The 20,417-nt window shown below is 55.4% G+C and overlaps 3 protein-coding genes across 9 annotated transcripts; 2 read left to right on the top strand and 1 right to left on the bottom strand.

The window, feature by feature from the left end:
* On the top strand, positions 350–2,920 carry CDKN2D (cyclin dependent kinase inhibitor 2D). The gene is made up of 3 exons (XM_005654859.2): positions 350–510; positions 783–938; positions 1,964–2,920. Exons 2-3 carry the CDS (start codon positions 798–800, stop codon positions 2,321–2,323), a joined length of 501 nt encoding a protein of 166 aa, XP_005654916.1. The 5' UTR covers positions 350–510; positions 783–797; the 3' UTR covers positions 2,324–2,920.
* KRI1 (KRI1 homolog) lies at positions 3,244–12,166 on the top strand. 2 transcript variants are annotated; one of them, XM_013987437.2, is made up of 19 exons: positions 3,244–3,478; positions 3,589–3,662; positions 4,414–4,519; positions 5,633–5,741; positions 5,939–5,993; positions 6,073–6,122; positions 6,637–6,733; positions 6,823–6,900; positions 7,184–7,323; positions 7,571–7,697; positions 7,804–7,899; positions 7,990–8,160; positions 9,240–9,315; positions 9,413–9,501; positions 9,593–9,719; positions 9,807–9,937; positions 10,328–10,392; positions 10,508–10,606; positions 11,262–12,166. In XM_013987437.2, exons 1-19 carry the CDS (start codon positions 3,385–3,387, stop codon positions 11,602–11,604), a joined length of 2,127 nt encoding a protein of 708 aa, XP_013842891.1. In that variant the 5' UTR covers positions 3,244–3,384; the 3' UTR covers positions 11,605–12,166. The 2 variants fall into 2 exon arrangements, with proteins under 2 accessions (XP_013842891.1, XP_005654918.1); XM_005654861.3 differs by having other exon boundaries at positions 3,247–3,478; positions 6,076–6,122.
* ATG4D (autophagy related 4D cysteine peptidase) lies at positions 11,826–20,035 on the bottom strand. Of its 6 annotated transcripts, XM_005654812.3 has the most exons (11): positions 19,422–20,030; positions 18,792–18,875; positions 18,535–18,708; positions 17,798–18,062; positions 17,660–17,724; positions 16,225–16,359; positions 15,891–16,021; positions 13,804–13,882; positions 13,651–13,727; positions 13,453–13,572; positions 11,826–12,359 (listed from the first exon to the last, which is right to left on the bottom strand). In XM_005654812.3, exons 1-11 carry the CDS (start codon positions 19,651–19,653, stop codon positions 12,177–12,179), a joined length of 1,545 nt encoding a protein of 514 aa, XP_005654869.1. In that variant the 5' UTR covers positions 19,654–20,030; the 3' UTR covers positions 11,826–12,176.

Below are 20,417 nucleotides of genomic sequence, written 5' to 3'. Positions count from 1 at the left end.
CAATAAGAGCTAATAAATACTTAATCTTGTAATTGAACGGGAGAATCCCGAACTGGGCGGCCCCAGCCCTGCTTTCCTTCCCCCGAAGGTGCCGAGGCCCTGGAGCAGCCCGCGCTACCCTACCCTGACCTTTAATCCCCCGGGTCAGTTAAACAGGCCCTCTTTCCCGCCCGCCCGGCGCGTTTGAAAAACTGAAAACCCCGCCATTGCCGGCGGTTCACCGGTCGCCGAAGCTCGCCCAATCAGCAACGGCTCCGCCCCCTCTGGAGCGCAAAGCCCCCCTGACGACGCGTGGCCATTGGCTGTGCTGGCCGCGAGGGCGGGACACTACAGGGTCGCGAGCCGGGCAATGCTGCTGGGCTACAACGTAGCAAGTTCATAAGAAAACAAATCCGCGGCGCTCGGGGGCGGGGCCCCGAGCGTGGTGGCTCCGCCCCCTGGCGGCCGGCTCGGCTACTGCGGCCGCGGAGTCGGTTCAGAACAGACCCCGCCCGTCGAGGAGGAGGGAGGGTGAGTTGGGGGAGACCCGGCCCCTAAGGGGCGGGCGCCGGCAGGCCCCTGTGGGCAGCGGAGGGTTGGGCCGGGCTCTCAACCCCTCGCTACCCACCGGCTGACAGGGGGAGGAGCCAGCTGGGAGGGCGGGGGTCGCGTCGGAGCCCCGGACTAGCGAGTGGGACCGGGATCCTAGCGCAGGCCGGGGACGCGACTGGAAGGCTGTTAGGGCCATCGCCGCTGGGCTCCCCCGCACTGACCGCACCGGGGTGGGGCGAGGGGCTTCGCAGGCCGCCAGTATCGATATGCTGCTAGAGGAGGTCTGCGCCGGCGACCGGCTGAGCGGAGCGGCGGCCCGGGGCGACGTGCAGGAGGTGCGCCGCCTTCTGCACCGCGAACTGGTGCACCCCGACGTCCTGAACCGCTTTGGCAAGACGGCGCTGCAGGTGAGGCCCGGCCGGCCCCGCAGCGAGGGCGAGGCGGGGAGTGGGCCGAGGACCGAGACCCCAGACCCCTTCCCTCTCGTCTCCTGTCCCCGGTGGCCAACTGGGGTCTGTTCCTTCATCTCTGGGCTGACTTTGCTCCCTGATGTCCCCTTTCTTAGGTGGGTGGTGGATGGGGTTAGGTTGGGGGAGGGGAAGGCTTTCCATCTTTGGAGAATTCCTTGTTCTCTGATTGCGGAGGATTCAGTTTCCCAGGAGAAGTTCTTATTCCTTGGGTAAGGGTTCAGCTTCTTTGAATCCCGGTTTCATGGGGACAGCTTCGGTTTCTTGGAGCTTCCATGGAGGATCCGATCTCTGGAAGGAGGGATTCATGTTTCCAGGGCGTCCCCATCATCTGGGGTGGGGGAGGTAGTTTCTCTGAGAGGTATCCAGCTTCGGGTGGGGGTGTCTCCCTGAGGTCTCCATTCCCTGGGGATTTTCATATTGGTATATTATGGGGGAGGATCCCAATAAGGGAGTACATGGGAATCCCTATTCCCTTGGCATTTACAAAATAGGAATCCCATTTTTTGAAGGGGTCAGGTACCTTGTGGAGCATCCCCATTATTTGGGAGGGGGACATTCCTTGGAGAAGGAGTTTCAAATTCCCTGGGCCTCTCCTTTCCCTTGATGGGGGTGTTCTCATCCTCTGCGGGTCTGTTTCCTGGTGGGGGTTTCATATTTCCTGATGATTTCCCATATGTGGAGAGAAGTGTCTCAGGTTCCTTGGGGGAGGGTCTTAGGTTCCTTGAAAGTTTCCTTGGGGGCTCTTCCCTAGGGGATGTATTATCCTGGGGGTGATCAGTTTTTTGAGGGTTCTTGTTCTCAGGAGATCTTGTTCTGCCTGGGAGCTTATATTCCCCCAAATTTCTCATTCTCTAGAGGACCTTGTCTCTGGCATTCTCTACTCCTGAATGACCCTTTTCTCCAGTCCCCCATTTTCCTGGGCCTCCTCCTTTGAGGACCCCCTGACCCTCTGCCCCCAACAGGTCATGATGTTTGGCAGCCCCACCATCGCCCAGGAGCTCCTGAAACAAGGTGCCAGCCCCAATGTCCAGGATGCTTCCGGCACCACTCCGGCCCACGATGCAGCCCGTACTGGATTCCTTGACACCCTGAAAGTGTTGGTAGAGCACGGCGCTGATGTCAATGCACCTGATGGCACCGGGGCACTCCCCATTCATCTGGCTGTGAGAGAGGGCCACACCTCTGTGGTCAGCTTCCTGGCTGCTGAATCTGATCTCCATCACAGGGACGCCAGGGGGCTTACACCCCTGGAGCTGGCAAGGGGGAGAGGTGCTCAGGATCTCATGGACATACTACAGCGGCACACAGTGGCACCACTGTGACCTGGGGCCACCCAGTCCAGCAACAGGACCCGGCTGGGTTCTGTGTCAGAAGAGAAGGGAAGAAACACTTTCTCCCTTAGCTCCTCCTGCCCACTGCCGAGGGGCACAAGTTTGTGGCTTGTTGGTGTTGATTTCTGGGGTGTGTGTGTTTGAGGTGCATTTCTCATTTTTTTTCCTCTCACCCCTTTTGGTGTATTGGGCAGAGAAGGGCTCCTGCAGGCAACAGCCACCTAAACGGTTCAGTTTCCTCCACCCCCCAGACTGCTGGGACTACAGACAAGTCCCAAGGGCAGAGCGTTTAAAGCCCTAGCTCCAGAGTGAGGTCATTCCTTCCAAGGCTCCTGGAACCTGTCGACCTTGGCCAGCTATACCCAGAGCTAGACCTCAAGTGTGCACACTGCTTTCGGGCATGGGGGAGGGGGGTGTTCCAAATCAGTAAAAGGGTAGTATGAGTTCATTCATATTTTGTTTAAAAGCTTGTTTTCCAGTCCCTTGTACAGCGTTAACACATTCTATTTATTAAGCTTTATGGAAAAAATTGTTGTGTGTGTAATTTAATGTTTTTACCCATTAAATTAAGACTTGTGCATGATCATAGCGCCAGTGGCTTCTGATTTTTGAGGCTGCGATGGAGAGTCGTGCATTCAGGATGTTTGTGGGGGTGGGCACCCAGGTCGCGGATCGTGGGTCCTTTGGCGGAGGGGCGAGAGTGGTAATTCCCAGGGCGCAAGGGGTGAGTGAGCTGGGTGGGGCAGCGGTTTGCGCTGTCGGAACGGAAGGGAGGCAGGAAACCGCGAGTGGAGAAAGGGCCCCCAGATGTCAGCTGGGTGCCGGGAGCCCTGGGGGTGGGGGAGTGGGGTGGGCGGTGGCCGTAGCCTTCCCTGCAGAGGCGTGGCCCATGGGTGGGGACTGCCGTCACAGGGCTTGGGATCCCGGAAGGGCCAGGGGCTGGGTTAAGTGCCGTCCACGAGGCTCCGCCCCATTTAAAGCTAGCTTGCTAGGGAGTAGCCCCGCCCCCTGGGGCGCCCTCCGTACGCTTGCGCAGTGTGCCCAGAGCCGCCATGCCGGAGCCGCGCGGGTCGTCGCCCCTGCGGGTGAACGCGGCGTTTGCTGCGCGGTACGGCCGCTACCGGGAGCGCGAGGAGCTGCAGCGGCGTGAGTGCGGGGCGCATGCGCGCGGGGCGCCGGCGCATGCCGGGCGGTCAGGAAGTGGGCTTGATCTGGTCCCCCAGGCTGACCTGAGGGCTCCTATCTGTGCCCCACAGTCAAAGATCGCTACGGAGACCAGGACGGCAGTGGCGACTCCAGCTCCGAGTCTGACTCCAGCGATGAGCGCGTGGTGAGCTTACCCGCTTCCGTCCTGAACTTGGGGAGGCTTCCAAGCACACCATCCTTGCCCGGCTTATAGGGAGCTGCTTACCCTCATCACCAGCGCGCCGAGGGGAGCTTTCAACTCCCGCCCTTCATTCCCTTGAGAGCCAGACAGCGTCCTCCCCATCCCCAGGGGGTGGCCAGATTCCCCCTACCTCCCCCTTCTCACCTCGGAGCTCCTGGCCCATCTTGATCTGTGAGGTGTAAACTGTCTGTCCACCTTTTTGTCCCTAACAGTCTAACCCTTTCTCAACGCCTGCCGCTCTCCCCAAAGTGGGGCATCCCTCTGCCACATGGGGCACCCACCTTTTCCCCATAGCAGCCCTGATCTTCCCAGTCTCCCTGAGTGGTCCAGCCCTTTCTCTCCATTCTTCCTGTGCCCTTTCTGCCCACCTAGCCCCGTGTCCTGAATCCCTTACTGATGCCAGGAAGTAACCTCTCCTTACCCACTACTTCCATTTCATATCCTGTACATATCCTATGTGTGGACCACCCCCAAGACGGCCCCTCTCCCTCCTCCACCCGTTTGCCCCCCTCTTCCACTCAGATCCAGACCTCCACCCCCCACCTGCCTCTCTAGCCAGATTCCCCTTCCTGCTTCTTAATATATGCCCCTCCCCCACCCTAATTCCCACACCCTCTCAGCCCACCTACCCCTGGTGCCCTCATCACCAGGTGCCTCCTTCTGAAATCTGTCTCCACCTCTTTTCCTGCCCTAGGAATTTGACCCCCAGCAGGAGCGAGACTTTTACAGGACTCTATCCTTGTTGAAGAAGAAGGATCCCCGGATTTACAAGAAAGATGCCACATTCTATCAGAGAACAGGTCTGGGACTGCTCGTTTTTTTGTTTTGTTTTGTTTTGTTTTTGTCTTTTGAGGGTGGGACCGGCAGCATATGGAACTTCCCAGGCTAAGGGTTGAATCAAAGATGTAGCTGCCAGCCTACACCACAGCCACAGCAACTCAGGATCCGAGCCACTTCTGTGGCCTACAGCACAGCTCAGGGCAATGCTGGATCCTTAACCCACTGAGCAAGGCCAAGGATCAAACCCACATCCTCATGGATACTAGTTGGGTTCATCAACCACTGAGCCATGACGGGAACTCTGGGGCTGCTCATCTTGAGGCCCAGTTTCCTCATTGCCTTATGGGCTGTTGTGATTATTTCACCAATCTTTTTTTTTGGCTCTACCGAGGCATGCGATCCCAGGCCAGGGATTGAACCTGCTGCACCACCACAGCAGTGACCCGAGCCACAGCAGTGACAACACTGGATCTTTAACCCAGTGAACCACCAGGGATCTCCCTATTTCATGAGTCTTTACACATCACAACAGCAGGAGTTCCTGTTGTGCCTCAGCAGGTTAAGAACCCTATAGAATACATAGATACTCTGTGAGGATGTGGGTTCCATCCCTGGCCTTGCTCAGTGGCTTAAGGATCCGGCGTTGCCTCAAGCTGTGCCGGATGCAGCTGGTAGCTGCAGCTCCCATTTGACTTCTAGCCTGGGAATTTCCATATGCTGTGAGTGCTGCCCCTAAAAAAGACCAAAGGAAAAAAAAAAAGGCTGTATGAGACTTCCCACTATGGCACAGTGGATTAAGTATCCAATGTTGTCTCTGGGTAGCATGGGTTCGATCCCTGGCCCTGTGCATTAGGTTAAGGATCTGGTGTTTCTGCAGCTGTGGCATAGGTCCTAGCTGGGGTTTCTGACAGGGAACTTAAAAAAATGATAATAATGGCTGTGTGCTTGGCACTGTTCTGAGTGTAAACTACTCACTGAATGGTCACCACCAGGTACTACCGGGTAGTAGCCCGTGTGATACATGTTTGAGAGCTGGGAGCAGGCGGCCTGGGGATTTGAAGCCTGGGTATGACTCAGGGAGGAAGGGGTGGGTGGGTGTGGCTGATGGCAAGTGTCTTCTGGTGGCCCCACAGCATCTTCCTCGGAGAGCGAGGAGGAGCCGGCAGCTGAGGAGAAGCAAAAGAAGGTTTGTCCCATGTACCTGAAGGACTACGAGAGGAAGGTCATCTTGGAGAAAGGAGGGTGAGGAGAAAGCCTGGTGCCCCTGTTCTTGCCTTTCCAGGGCAGGTGGACACATGGGGGACTTGGGGGCAGGGGTGGGATGAAGCCCATGACTCATCAGAGTTGAGAGGGGAGGAGCCTTGGTGACCCACTCCCCACCCCATGGGGACAGACAGGCCCTGGGGCACCTATCCTGAAGCCTTCATCCTTTCTTGCAGCAAATATGTTGATGAGGAAAATTCAGACGGGGAGACCTCTGATCAGAGACTCCAGGTAAGTGGGGTGCAGGCTGGGCGGGGGGGGCTCGAGGGGCCCAGGGCTGGGCCTGAGGCCCATGTCACTCTCTCTGCAGCAGACCTCAGCGAAAAGTTATGTGGAGGAACAGAAACAGCTGAAGGAAAGGTGAGCCCTGAGGCCGGCTCAGCGGTCAAGTGGAAAGGAGTTGAGATGCTGAGGTTAGGCAGGCCTGGGTTCAAATCCAGCATGGTCAGAGTTCCCCTTTGGGCTCTACAAATCCGACTAGTATCCATGAGGACAGGGGTTCAATCCCTGGCCTTGCTCAGTGGGTTAAGGATCCGGCGCGTTGCCATGAGCTGTGGTGTAGGTCGCGGACACGGCTCAGATCCCGTGCTGCTGTAGCAGTGGCATCGGTCTGCAGTGGCAGCTCCAATTCACACCCTAGCCTGGGAACCTCCATGGGCCACAGGTGCGGACCTGAAAAAAAAAAAAAAAATGAGTCCGGTATGTCATCTGTTCGTTCTTTGCCTTAGTTTTGACATCTGTTCAAAAGAGTTGATAATGGGCTCTATGTCACAACACTGCTCTGGGCTTGTCAGGAAGAGCCCAGGCCTTAGTAGACAGGGTAGCCAGCAGGGCCAGTCTGCCGGTCCTGAGGCCTATTCTCTCGCACGGGCAGCTTCCGGGCGTTCGTGGAGGACAGCGAGGATGAGGACAGCGCTGGGGAAGGTGGATCCAGGTTGCTGCAGAAACGCGCCAAAAGCAGAGAGGAGAAGGTGGGTGCTGGGGCCCAGCTGAATGGGGGCTGGCAGCGGAGAGAGAGGCGCTGGGGCTCCCGCAGACCCTTAGTGTCTGCCTCCCCCAGGCCCAGGAGGACGCTGACTACATCGAATGGCTGAAGGGGCAGAAGGAGATTCAGAACTCCGACACCCTGAAAGAACTGGTGAGTCCCAGGCGTAGTCACTGACCCACTAAACTGCCTGGTCCACCCCTCTTCAACCTTTTTCTGGAAATCAACCCTTGAGGTAGTTCTGCTCTGAAAATGGGGTGGCTCCCCTCCCTGGGCCTCAGCTTCTACATCTGTGAAATGGGGATTATGCCCCCCTACTTCCTAGGTTGGCCGTGAAGCCTCAGTCACCTAAATCTCCTCGGTGCCCACATCCACCCTCCTTCCCTGTCACTTAGTCCCTGACCTGGGTCCTGTCATACCCCACCCCCACCCCTAGACTCACCTTAGGGAATATTGGAACAACCCAGAACTGGACGAGGGGGAACGCTTCCTGAGGGATTACATCCTCAACAAACGCTATGAGGAGGAGGGAGATGAGGAGGAAGAGGAAGAGGAGGAAGAGGAAGAGGAGGACAGGTGAGCAGCTATGTCCCCCAAGGGCCTGGAGCCTGCACTGGCCAGAAAGTAAAAGGCACTGGGTGTTTACTTTTTCACACAGATGGTAGCAGAGTTAGTCTTTCGTGCCTCAGTTAACCCATCTGTAAAATGGATATAATGGTGGCACCCTGGCAGAGGGTGTAGGGAGGCTTCAAGTTAATACACTGGTACATAGGAGGGTGAGGACTCATCTGACCCCTCAACTCCGCCCCATCTCATCCCCCAGGGTCCCTGGCCCCCCAGTCCAGCTGGCCGTGGATGACTCCTCAGACGAGGGGGAGCTTTTTCTGAAGAAGCAGGAGGACTTTGAGCATAAGTACAACTTCCGCTTCGAGGAGCCAGACTCAGCTTTGGTGGGTGCCTGGAGCCGGGGGGTATGGGGCAGGGGCCAGGGGCCGGGGTTGGGCAGGACCTGGCCTGCGGGGTGGGAGAGCCCAGGTTCATCTCTGCTGCCCACAGGTCAAGACCTACCCTCGGAACATCGCATCCTCTGTGCGCCGAAAGGACGAGCGCAGGAAGGAGAGGAGGGAGGAGACGCGAGAGCGGAAGAAGAGGGTGAGTGTCGGGGTGACTTGCTGGGGGGTGGTCCCCAGCCTGTGAAGAGGAGCCCATGCCCCCTCTCTCACCCTGGCCTGCTGCCCACAGGAAAAAGCAAGGAAGCAAGAGGAGCTCAAGCAGCTGAAGAATCTGAAGAGGAAGGAGATTCTGGCCAAGCTGGAGAGGCTGCGGCAGGTCACGGGCAATGAGACCCTGGGCTTTGAGGAGCAGGACCTCGAGGATGACTTTGACCCCGCCCGGCACGACCAGCTCATGCAGGTGAGTCCAGCTGTGTCACTTCAGAGAAATGGCTTAACCTCTCTGAGCCTGTGTCTCTGAAATTAAGTTGGGGAGTTCGCTGGTGGTTCAGTGGGTTATGGACCTGGTGTTGTCACTGCTGTGGTACAGCTTCGATCCCTGGCCTGGGAACTTTCACATGCCATGGGTGTGGCAAAAAAAAAATAAGTTGGTTAATGGTCAAGGAACTGCGGGTCACTGTCTTTCCTTTAAACTCTCTTACTGAGGAGTTCCTGCTGTGGCTGAGTGGTAATGAACCCAACTGGTATCCATGGAGATGTGGGTTCGATCCCTGGCCCCACTCAGTGGGTTAAGGATCCAGCATTGCTGTGAGCTGTAGTATAGGTCACAGATGCAGCTCAGATCTGGTGTTGCTGTGGCTGTGACGTAGGTCAGCAAGCAGCTACAGCTCCAGTTGGACCCCTAGCTTGGGAACTTCGATATGCTGTGGATGCAGCCCTAAAAAAATAATAAAGTAAAAAAATAAACTCACCTGTTGAGCTGCTAGTGTTTTTTGTTGTTGTAGATGGGGAAACAGTTTCAGGCTATGGAAACAGACAATGAGGGCTGGATGGGAGAAGTGGTGGGGAACATGGACACTGCAAAGCGGCCCCTGACTAAGCCTGGGAGGTCAGGGAAGGAGACTAGACATGTGTAGGTGGGCCAGGTGATAACTGGGCTGGGTGGGTGCTGTGTGGTCGGAATTCAGCCTTCACTTTCTAGAAGCTTAATCCTGAGCTTCAGTTTCTCGGTATTCTGAGGTTTCTGCACCTCTGGGTGCTTGTGAAAACCCAGTGAGGTGAAGCCCAGCGTCAGGCATGTAGTGGGTGCTTAATAAATGACACAGTTGGTAATGTCTGCTTATGCCAGTCAAGTGGAACAGGGCGCACAGAGGAAGGGGTTGGCGAGGGCAAGATGAGCCAAGAAGTGGGTGTGGGGGGGCAGACGCACCGCGTCAGCCTGCTCCCAGCAGGAGCTGGGTCCCTAGGGGGCGCTGGGGAGCCGTGTAAAGGGCGGGAGGAGAGCTGTCTCTGCTAACCCACTCCCCAACAACCCTGCAGAAGTGCTTTGGGGATGAGTACTACGGCACCGCAGAGGAGGAGAAGCCGCAATTTGAGGAAGAGGAGGGGCTTGAAGGTGAGGTCACCGGTTAGGGTTAGGGGGAAGTGGGCTGGGGTGGGGGCGCTTGGCCCAATCTGACGCCCACTGCTGTCTTTCTGTCCTCTGGAACCAGATGACTGGAACTGGGACACGTGGGCTGGGCCGGAGCAGGGTGGAGCTTGGAGCCAGCCGGAGCTGCACTGCGAGGACCCAGACTTCAATGTAGGTGCCCTGGGCTTGGGGATGGGGGGGCGGGGCACTCACAGGGTCCTCCAAGGCCCGGAGGGCAGGTCTGACCCATGCGTCCTGACAGATGGATGCCGACTATGACCCTAGCCAGCCTCGGAAGAAGCACCGCGAGGCTCCTTCCCTGGGCAAGAAAAAGCGAAAGTCTCCCTTCGCCACCGCTGTGGGGCAGGAAAAGCCTGTGTTTGATCCCGGTGAGGCCAGGCGGGCTGCCGTGGGCAGGTAGGGGCTCTGCTGATCTGGCGCACTTCGGCAGCCTGGCTCTGTCTGTCCCTTCGTAGGGGACAAGACGTTTGAGGAGTACCTGGATGAGTATTACCGGCTAGACTACGAGGACATCATTGATGACCTGCCCTGCCGCTTCAAGTACCGGACGGTGGTGCCCTGCGACTTCGGGCTCAGCACGGAGGAGGTGGGATCCCAAGGACATCCGCTAGGCAAGGGGGAGCCCGGAGCTTGCCCGGGCTATGACATGGCTGGTTTCTTCATCACAAAAGCAATAGGAATAACGGAGTTCTCTCGTGGCACAGTGGGTTAGGGATCTAGTGTTGTCACTGCAACAGCTTGGGGGGCTCCTTTGAGGCAGGTTCAGTCCCTAGCCTGGGACCTTCTGCATGCCACTAACGCAGGAGAAAAAAAAAAAGGCAATAGGAATAATAGTGCTAATGATGATACCGCTAAGATTACCTGCCTCAAACGGTTTCTGCAAAGCAGAGGCTCAAATGGCGGAGAAGGTGACTAAGGCTTAGAGTCAGGTCCCCCCCAGGCAAACACACAGGACCTCACCTTCCCTCCCCCTTAGATCCTCGCTGCTGACGACAAGGAGCTGAACCGGTGGTGCTCCCTGAAGAAGACATGCATGTACAGGTGAAGGGGTGGGGCTGGGCTGGGTGCCCTGGGAGGAGTGGTGGGTGAGCTGGCAGGCAAGTGTGGGCACCACCCAGAGCACCCAGAGACAGGTGAGTCTGCCTGATGCCTACAGGTCGGAGCAGGAAGAGCTGCAGGACAAGAGGTCGTACAGCCAAAAGGCCCAGAATACATGGAAAAAGAGGCAGATCTTCAAGTCGCTCTGCTCAGAGGAGTGAGTGTTGCTGGTTGAGGGGTGGGGGTGGGCATGGGAGCCCTCCAGGCCCAGGTTTGAGTCATGCCTTGTCACCCATTTGTTGTATGACCTTGGGAATGGGGCTTCCCTTCTGATACCTGGGTTCAAATCCTGGCTGGACCACAGCTGTGTGACTTTGGGCAAGTCACTTTCCCTCTCTGGGCCTGTTTCCTCATTTATAAAATGGAGATAAAGATGGCTCATTTCTTAGTGTTTTTTTGTTTTTGTTTTTTTTTCGGATTAAGTGAATTCAGGTAAAGTGCTTAAAACAAAAGCTGGATAGGTACAAGCTCTTATTACGACTGTCGTTTCCTGATCTATATGTAAATCAGGGGTGATTGAAGCTCATGGAGTTGATGGAAAGCTAGAATGAGTTGATTTGTGTGGTTAGCACAGGTCCAGGCTCACCTATTAAAATTGAACTATTAAAATCAGTGATGCAGCCAAAGTTCAGCAGAAAAATCTGTTTTGGCATCAGACCCACACTTGATGAGTCCTGGGAAGGCCCCTGAATTATTGTGTTGCCAACTCTCTGAGCCTTTCCCTTTCTCATCTGTAAAAATGGAAGGTGTGTGTATCTAGGAACAGGCCTAATTGTGACTGCCTGGGCTGAGCCATGACTTTCCTCCTCCAGGACAGAGACGGCCACCACGGAAGCCACAAGGAAGCCACAGAGAGACAAAGCTGGCCTGCAGGGGCAGCTGCTGCCACCTGATGGGGCCTGTGGGAAGCAGCCCCGGCCTGAGAGCCCCCCAGCACAGGAAGAGGAGGCCTCTGTGCCACCTGCCAAGAAGCCAGCCCCCCAGAGGCGGAGGAGGGGCAAGAAGGCACGTCTCCTGGGCCCCACAGTAACACTTGGTGGACGTGAGTTTAGCCGCCAGAGACTGCAGGCCTTTGGCCTCAACCCCAAACGGCTGCACTTCCGCCAGCTGGGCCGACAACAGAGGAAGCAGCAGGGGCCCAAGAGCAGCCCCTGATCTTGAGGGAGCCCACAGGAGCCCTGGCTCCTCTCCTTCAATCAAGCCCCTGGATGCCCAGCCCTCCTGCCAACTATAACCTTCCTGACTACCTGTGGGCAAGAGAGTTTTCCCATCTTATAGATGTGAAAACTGAGGCTTACTCAACAAGCCTCCCCCGATAACTTGGAGACACACCTTGAGCCCCATCCCTCAAATGCCGGACCTAGCCATAGCCAAGATCAAGTCAAACAGCTTTATTAGCCCCCAGCGGCCACAGATCCCCACTCCCTGCTTTGGCAGGACGGGTCTTTGGGGCCAGTGCGGGGCGTGGGCGGTCCAGTGCAAACTACAGTACTGAGTCAGGCCCTGAGTGAGTGCCCGGGGGCCCTCCCTCCCACCCTGCCCTGTGAGGAGGGCCCAGCTGGTGGGAGGCAGGTGTGCAGGCTCTGTTCCTGGCTGAATGGCCCCAGCCCAGAGGCTTCCTGGACTGGTCTCAGCTGCACTTGTCCGAGGGGAGTTGAAGCTCCCACACCCAGCATGACATAAATAAAAAAATAAATAGGGGTGTGTCTTTCCCTCATCCCTTCCCTTTATAAAAACACAAAGTCCTCAGAGCTTGGGCGTTTGGCCTTGAGGAGCCGGCCTGTGCGAGGGAGCCGCAGTGTTGGCTGGGAGGGCTGGGAGCAGAGGTCATCCAGGCTGTGGTCCTGAGCATGGCCCTCAACCAAGGTGAACATGGGGTACCGCTCTGTGGCTGAGGAGGAGCTGAGGACCTGATGGAAGGAGAGAGAGCAGCTCAGCCCCCAAACCATGTTAATTATCCTAGTAGTTATAATGATCTTAACAAGTATACACATATAAATTTTTTGGCCACACCTGCAGCATGCAGAAGTTCCTCGGCCTGGGATCAAACCTGTGACACAGTAGTGAAAACACTGGATCCCTAACCACTTCGCCACCAGGAAATTCCCTAACAACTATATCAGATGTTTCCTGAACTGAACTCCCATCCCATCCCTCCAGGGGAGTGATGTAGGCCAGCCAATCAGCATCTTCCCAGCCTGGCCACAGTGGTTGGTTCCATGATGAGCATGTGACCCTGTGTAGCCAAACTACTGCAGTCCTGGAATTTTCTCTGTCTGAGAAGGTGGGGTTCCCTTTCCACTGTATTAGATAGTAGGTGCCCAGAGAAGCTATTGACCACTTCTTTTTTCCTTTTTTAGGGCTGCACCTGTGGCATATGGAGCTAGGGGTCGAATTTGAGCTTCAGCTGCAGGCCAATGTCACAGCGCATGGGATCTGAGCTGCATCTGTGACCTATGCCACAGTTTGCAGCAATGCTGGATCCTTAACCCACTGAGCAAGGCCAGGGATCGAACCCACATCCTCACAGACACTAGTCAGGTTTTTAACCCACTGAGCCACAACAGGAACTCCCAGTGGCCACTTCTTGCCACCATAAAGCTAAAGCCCTGATAGGACAACAGAGCCAAAGAACAAGGAGGGGTCCTACCCCTTGACCCCCCTGGAAGCAGCTATCCCCTTAAATTGTTCATTTCATGCCCCTTTTTGTTCTAGCCAGAGCTGGGTTTTTGCAGCTTGTGGGCAGAATAATCTTTTTTCTTTTTTTCCCTGCTGTGCCCAAGGCATGTGTAAGTTCCTGGGCCAGGGATCAAACTCACACTACAGCAGTAACCAAAGTTACAGCAGTGGCAACACTGGATCCTTAGCCTGCTGAGGCACCAGGGAATGATCTTGACGACATAGCCTAGAGCAGCCTCCCCAGGTCTGCTGGCCTCAAGTCCTCTGTTTCTCTTCTGCCTTGGCCCTGCCCTTTGCTGCCGCCCTCCAGCATGCCTTGCTCACCCTGGTCAGCTCTGAGCAGAGCGTCTCAAACTCCTTCCTGTCTCCAGCATAGAACCCCACAGTACAGCTTGGGTCCATCTTGGTGAAGGCCATCTTGCGGGGTGAGGTGCAATGGAAAGACTAGGGCAGACAGACAAAGGCAGCTCGGGGTGCTCCCTCCAGAGGCCACCAACACCACCCTGGGGAATCCCAGCTCACCTCTAGGGGGAAGTCAGCCTGACTGACATCCACAGTGGGCTGGCAGTAGTGAGGGTCCAGGTAGAGCAGGAAGTCATCTGCAGGGGAGGAGGTGTGAGCTGGGGTGGAAAAGAGTAAGGTGGGATGGAATGAAGCAGGATGGGGGAGGCCTACCCTGGTAGCCAATGAAGTACAGGGAGTGGCGTGGCTTGCCCCCCATGATCCCCAGGCACAGCTCTGAACGCAGGAGCTCCTGTAGGGAGGAAAGTGGGTGAAGGTGAGGACTTGGGGCCGGTGCTGTTCGGCACTTGAACCCTTAGCAAAGGGCCAGTATGTGTGAACCCAGGCCTGTGACCAAGAGACAAAACCATGCCCTTAGGGAGCTAATATCCAAGTGTGGGAGAACAAGGAACAAAATGAGTAAGTTAAATAAATGTCAGAAGGTGGTAACAGGAAAAGAATAAAGGAGGAAAGAAAGTCTTGCTAGTTTTAATAGGGAATTCAGGAAAGGCCTCACTGAGAGATGACATTTCAGTAAAGATGGGGAGTTAAGTGCATCTTGATAAAGATGTGGTACATACATATATACAACGGAATATTACTCGGCCATAAAAAAGAGTGAAATAACATCATTTCCAGCAACATGGCTGGATCTAGAGACTATCATATAAGTGAAGTAAGTCTGAAAGAGAATGACAAGTACTATATCGCTTACATGTAGAATCTAAAGTATGACAGAGGAGTTCCCATTGTGGCTGAGTGGCAATGAACCCAACTAATATCCATGAGGACACGGGTTTGATCCCTGGCCTTGCTCAATGGGCTGTGGTCACAGACAAGGCTCGGGTCTGGTTTTGCTGTGGCGTAGGCCAGCAGCTGCAGCTCCAACTTGACCCCTAGCCTGGGAACTTCCATATGCTGAGGGTGTGGCTCTAAAAAATAAATAAGATAAAATATGACACAAATGAGTTACCTATGAAACAGAAATAGACTCACAGACATAGAGAACAAACTTATAGTTGCCACAGGGGAGCAGGGGTGGGAGAGGGATGGATTGGGAGTCCGAGATTAGCAGATGCAAACTAGTGTATATAGAATGGATAAACAACTTCCTACCATATAGCATGGGGAACTATATTCAATATCCTGTGATAAACCATAATGGAAAAGAATATAAAATAGAACGTAAATGGAGTTCCCGTGGTGGCTCAGTGGTTAATGAATCTGACTAGGAACCATGAAGTTTCAGATTCGATCCCTGGCCTCGCTCAGTGGGTTAAGGATCCGGCATTGCTGTGAGCTGTGGTGTAGGTTGCAGACGTGGCTTGGACCCCGCATTGCTGTGGCTCGACATAGGCCGGCAGCAATAGCTCCAATTAGACCCCTAGCCTGGGAACCTCCATATGCCGTGGGTGCAGCCCTAGAAAAGACAAAAAGACAACAAAGATAATAGTAATAAAATAAAATAAAACAGAATGTACATATATGCGCAGCTGCATCATTTTTCTATACAGCAGAAATTAATACATTGTAAATCAACTATACTTCAATTAAAAAAAGGCGAGGGGAGTTCCCTGGTGGCATAGGGGCATTGTCACTGCTGTTGTGAGGGTTTGATTTCTGGCATCAGAACTTTCACATGCTGTTGGCACAGCCAAAGAAAGAAAAAAAAAAAAAAAAGCAGGTGCAAAGGCCCTGAGGCAGGTGCCTTCTGAGAACAGTGAGGTGTCCCGTGTGGCTAGATCCGAGCGAAGTGAGGCAGAGAGTGGGGGCAGAGAGGTCAAGAAAGGGACAGAGACATGGTACAGAGCCTTGTGGGCTGCAGAGAGAACTGAGGCCTTCATTCTGAGGTTAAACATGCTGGGGTCTTTCCAGCCTTGCTGTTCCTTTTGCCTGAAGCACTGCTCCTCTGGCTTATTTGCTTCTGGTTGGAGAGGGGCTTTCCTGGGCTGTAGGCCACCCCCACCTGCCCTTCATCATCTTGGTTTTGGTTCCTTTTGAGTCCAAGTTGTCATACCACAGCTGTCAATTTGGTTCCACATCAACTCTTTGTCATTTTCCTATCAGAATGTCCCTTCCCAGAGGGCCTGGATTGTTGCCTGTTCCCTCTTGAGTCCCCAGCAGCTGGGACAGTCCTTGGCACATAATACGTGCCCCATAACTATCAGATAAACCGCTAAAGGGATGAAGGAAGCTAACCCAAGCTGGAAAAGTCTGGAGAGCCCCTTGGGGGAGGCATGGTGGAATCTGTTTGAACCTACCTTCACACAGGGCACATACACGGGGTTGAGGGTCTCACCACCCAGCCTTACAGGCACCAAGATGACGACAGCTTTCCACTCAGCTGTGGGGTCTGGCCGGGCCACCAGGCGTGCCACATCCGCCTTGTACACTGGAAGGACAAGGCAGCAGGTCACATTCTTGCCTGCCCTTCAGGTCTCGGAGAGTGACCCTCCAGCCCCAGAAGCCCATCCTTGCCTGAGAGACATGTCGGGATGATACTCCTGTTGCTGGAAGAAAACTTTCCAGTGCAACCCCCCCCCCCCACCAACTCCCTCAAACAATCCCAGGGCCTCCAGGCAGGTGTGGACATACCCGTTTTACAGAAAGGGCCGCTGAGGTCCTGAGACATTGACAAAGAGTGGACAGCTAGGAGGAGGTGGAGGGCCTTCCTTGGGGCCCCAGTGCCTCCCCAACACCAGGCCTGATGAGTCCTCCCTGTCTGGGTGCCTGGGTTTGCAGGGAGGGAAATGGGGGTGCTGAGTGGCCCACCAGAGAGCTGAATATCCTTGTGTGTCCCTCCTCAAATCCTGTCTGCTGGTCTCCCCGCTGCCACTTCTCCCTTGCGGCTAGTAAGCCCCCTCTTGGCTCCTAGAAGAGTGCAGCCAACATTTTCTGGAGACAAAGCTGCTATGGTGTGTTTTGTTGTTTTGGCTACACCCACGGTATGTGGAAGTTCCTGGGCCAGGGATCAAACCCACACCGAGCTGCTAAGGCCTGAACGCATGTGCCCCTGCCTGCTGGGCCCACTAAAATCCTCACCCCCTAAGGTAATGGAATTAGGAAGCAGGCCTTTGTGAGGTGATTAGGTCTGGAGGGTGGAACCCTCATGAATGAAATCACTGCCCTTATAAAAGGGACCTCAGAGAGCTCGCTTGTCCTTTTTGCTACCCAAAGACACAGCAAAATGAACCAGGAAGTGGGCCCCCACCAGACACCAAAAGTGCCAGTGCCTTGATCTTGGACTTCCCAGCCACCAGAATTAGGGAAAATAAAGTCCTGTTATTGACAAGCCACCTAGCCTAGGGTATTTTTGTTTCAGCAGCCATAACCAACTAAGACAATGGCTTTCTGTGAAATGTTGCCCAAATTCCTATATTTTTTTCATAAAGATTTACAGGTTTTATAGATGCCTTGATACCAATCCATGAAGGCTCCTTTTAAGACCTTTTCTAAGAGTTTCCTAGTGGCCTAGCGGTTAAGAATTAGGCATTGTCACTGCTGTGGCAGGAGTTAAAACCCTGGCCCAGGGACTTCCACATGCCTCAGATGCAGCAAAAAAAAAAAAAAAAAAAAAAAAAAAAAAAAAAAAAAAAGACCCTTTCTAAACTGTTTTGGAGAGAATAACAACATTATTATTTAGTGAGCGCTTACTATGTGACAAGCATTGTTTGAAGGGTCTTACTTGTATTACTGACTCACTTAGTCGTCAGGACAACCCTATGAGGGACAGAGAAGACCCGACTTTTGTACATGTTAGAAATGCTTGCAGAATAAGACTGAGCTGGACTGAGGAAATCCTTACATCCTTCACTCTATCATTAGGGGAGAAGCCCCTAAAGCCTCTCCTGGTCCCAGAAGGAGCAGAACGACCCTGAGCACTTCCCACAGCATGGGCCTTGCATCCTTTCTAAGGCTCCCTCTGCCACAGAAGCTGTTTCAGCTTCTGAGGAAGGTGGGTCCTAAGAGGCAGCTGAAGTAGTGACTGGCTCAGGGTGAGGCCCTGTGACCTTGGCTCCCAGCCCCTTACCAGTGCAGTCCTGAGAAACGTACACCACCAAGCGGGTGACCTCTGAGCAGCTCTCCACAGCTTTCCTGCAGATGGGAGGAAAGGCCTGAGTTCCTGGGGGTAACCAGTGGCTCCCGTGTCCCCTGCAGTGGCCCTCACCTGAGAATGTGTGCCACCAGAGATGGCCCATACCAGTCTCCTGCCTTCTTGCCTGAGCTCTGCCCAAGCTCCACCAGCCGGTGTAGGCCGAAGGGGGCCCGGGGATGGTCAGCAAACCAGGATACAATCTGCCGGTGCCGGCGCTCCTGTTCCAGCTCAGGGGCAGCCTGGACCCAGCGCGGAGGCATCCAGTGGGCTGGTCCACGGTACCGGTTGGGAGACGACTCAGGGGGGCCCAGGCCCACGCCCTGGGACCACGTCCAGTCTGGTAGTGATGGAATAAACAAATGGTGACAGTGGAGGAAAGAGGCACAGTTCCCATTCCTAATGACTTACACACAACTGTAATGCTCCAGAGACCCTGTGTTTAACCACAATTTTCACATTCCTTAAAATTATTTTATTTTATATTCTTGACCATTCCACGGCACATGGAGTTCCCAGGCCAGGGATTGGATTTGAGCCGAAGTTGCCGCCTAGGCTGCAGCTGCAACAATGCTGAATCCTTAACCCACTGTGCTGGGCCGGGGATCGAACCTGCATCCCAGGGCTCCTGAGACGCCACCAATCCTGTTGTACCACAGCAGGAACTCCTTAAACTTATTTTTATTGACAACTCTCACTTCCCTCCAAAACATACTTGACACACACTTCTAACATGACTTTAAACTCTTAGTTTATAAACAATTTTAATACTGCTGACTTGTAGTTGGTGCCTTTCCCCCTCCACTACTCACCTCTGGGCAGGAAATGCAGCAGCAGGCCCTGTGCCAGCATCATCTGCCCACTTCGTAACATGCATCCCCAGCCACAGTCTGAGGTCAGGCAGCCCCCAGCCAGGGGCGGGAAGTCCCGGCGGTAAGTGAGCCATAGGCGGGACACAAAGTCCCGCTGGAAACGCTGGATGTCACCTACAAGAGCAGGCTTGTCAGCTGCCACCAGGGACACCCCCAGGGGGGCCTCCTCCAACCCTAGCCACAGGTCACCAGCTCACCCTCGCCCTCGAAGCGGTAGCGGCGGCCACACAGGTGGACACTGGAGATCTTGCTAAAGCTGGTCCGGCTTTTGACTGCCCAACCTGGGGAGATGTGGGGCAGCGCCCAGCAAGATGAAGCACTTGCTTGACACCTGATGGTTAGGACGGCAGCAGCGCTTCCATTCCCCCATCTGTGACATGGGGGCTATCTTAGTTCCTATCTGACAGAAGGCTCTGGGGAATCATAGCTGCATGCCTCTAAGGTGGAGGTGGTGCCCCTAGTAACAGTCACAAGCGGTCTGCCAATTAATTCAGATTGAATTAAAGCAGGTCTGATTATAGTACCCATTTTACAGAGGGGGAAAATGGAGGCACAGGGAAACCAAAAAAACCCTTGCCCAAGGTCACACCAGGAATCACTGAGACTGGAAAACACATTCCCCGTTTGACCTGCCAACCAGCGGCCCGCCCTGGGCAGGGCAGGGCGGGGGATCGACCCACAGGTGACTCACAGGAGAACAAAGGGTGGAATACTTGGCAGAGGCAGGGTCTGTCCTCCCTGACTCCCGATCTGTAAGCTCCCCGCCCGCCTGAACCCTACGTTCTCTCCAACGTCAAATCCAATCCCCGGGCCCGCCCCCTCCTCACCGTACTTCACGTTGTTCCAGGCGGTCAGGAACTTCGCCTTAAACTTGTCCACTTCGTCCGGCTCCCCGGGGCCAACCCCTGGTGACGCAAGAGCGGGGCCGCTGGCTCCGGAGGGCCCCAGGCTGTTGGGGTCCGGGGTCCGGGGACCCCGCGGCCTGCGGCCCTCGGGGCGGCGCGCGTCCTCCGGGCTCCCGCTCTGGTACTGCGCGGCGGCCGGCGACACGGAGTTCATGGGCGCGCCGGGAGGGCGGACCGAGGGCCCCGGGGGCCGCGCGCGAGCGCCCCAGGGGGCCAGGACGCGGACACCTAGGAAGGCGCTAGTGAGCCCCCGGCACAACCGCCAGACCCCCGGGCCCGGCGCAGGACGCTGTCACCGCCGCCGCCGCCATTTTAGCGGCCTTAGCCCCGGTAGGGAGGCGGGCGTGACACGGCCGGACGCCCCGCCCCTGCCCCCAGCCTGGGTTCCCAGCCCCAGTCCCGGGTGGCCGCAGTGGGGCCTCCTGACGCAGAGCCTTCCCCACAGCGCCCCGCGACCCCCACCGCCGCCCGCTCTATCACTGCGCCCAGGTCTGCCCGATCCCCTGCAGGTCCTTATCGGAGGCCCCAAGCGCCGGGAAGCCCCGCCTAAACAGGCCCCGCCCCGGCCCCACCCCCTCTGGGGCGCTGGGGACTGACCACCCCGCGCGGCTCAGGTGCGGTTTGCTCCTGCTCTCGTCCACCAGAAGATCGGAGTGCCCCTCTACGGGCTGCGCACACAGGACACGCCTCGGCTGTGTGCTCAGCCTGTGGTTGACACCCTCTCCCCAAATTCCCCCTTCAAGCTACACTTCTAGGTGCTTCTGTTTCCCCAGGAGCAAAAAAGCGCTCAAATACACGATAAACACAAACGAATCTTCCTAATTTTGCTGAGGGAAGGAATCCAGACAAAAAAGAAGAGTGTATACTCTCTGGTCCCATTTATTTAAACTCTGGAAAAATGCAACCTCATCTATAGTC

The sequence above is a fragment of the Sus scrofa genome, chromosome 2 (assembly GCF_000003025.6).
Source record: "Sus scrofa isolate TJ Tabasco breed Duroc chromosome 2, Sscrofa11.1, whole genome shotgun sequence".
NCBI lineage: Eukaryota > Metazoa > Chordata > Mammalia > Artiodactyla > Suidae > Sus > Sus scrofa.
This window is presented reverse-complemented; position numbering and strand designations above follow the sequence as displayed.

What these genes read in the sequence shown, in the direction of transcription:
- CDKN2D (XM_005654859.2), top strand. Translation starts at nt 798, where the DNA reads ATGCTGCTAGAGGAGGTCTGCGCCGGCGACCGGCTGAGCGGAGCGGCG. An exon ending in TTGGCAAGACGGCGCTGCAG is followed by an intron (nt 939 to 1,963) that starts GTGAGGCCCGGC and finishes TGCCCCCAACAG; the next exon opens with GTCATGATGTTTGGCAGCCC.
- KRI1 (XM_013987437.2), top strand. Translation starts at nt 3,385, where the DNA reads ATGCCGGAGCCGCGCGGGTCGTCGCCCCTGCGGGTGAACGCGGCGTTT. An exon ending in GAAGAGGAAGAGGAGGACAG is followed by an intron (nt 7,324 to 7,570) that starts GTGAGCAGCTAT and finishes CTCATCCCCCAG; the next exon opens with GGTCCCTGGCCCCCCAGTCC. An exon ending in AAAGCCTGTGTTTGATCCCG is followed by an intron (nt 9,720 to 9,806) that starts GTGAGGCCAGGC and finishes GTCCCTTCGTAG; the next exon opens with GGGACAAGACGTTTGAGGAG.
- ATG4D (XM_005654812.3), bottom strand. Translation starts at nt 19,653, where the DNA reads ATGAACTCCGTGTCGCCGGCCGCCGCGCAGTACCAGAGCGGGAGCCCG. An exon ending in CGTTTCTCAGGACTGCACTG is followed by an intron (nt 16,360 to 17,659) that starts GTAAGGGGCTGG and finishes CTGCAAACCCAG; the next exon opens with GCACCCAGACAGGGAGGACT. An exon ending in TCTGCTCAGAGCTGACCAGG is followed by an intron (nt 12,360 to 13,452) that starts GTGAGCAAGGCA and finishes TCCTTCCATCAG; the next exon opens with GTCCTCAGCTCCTCCTCAGC.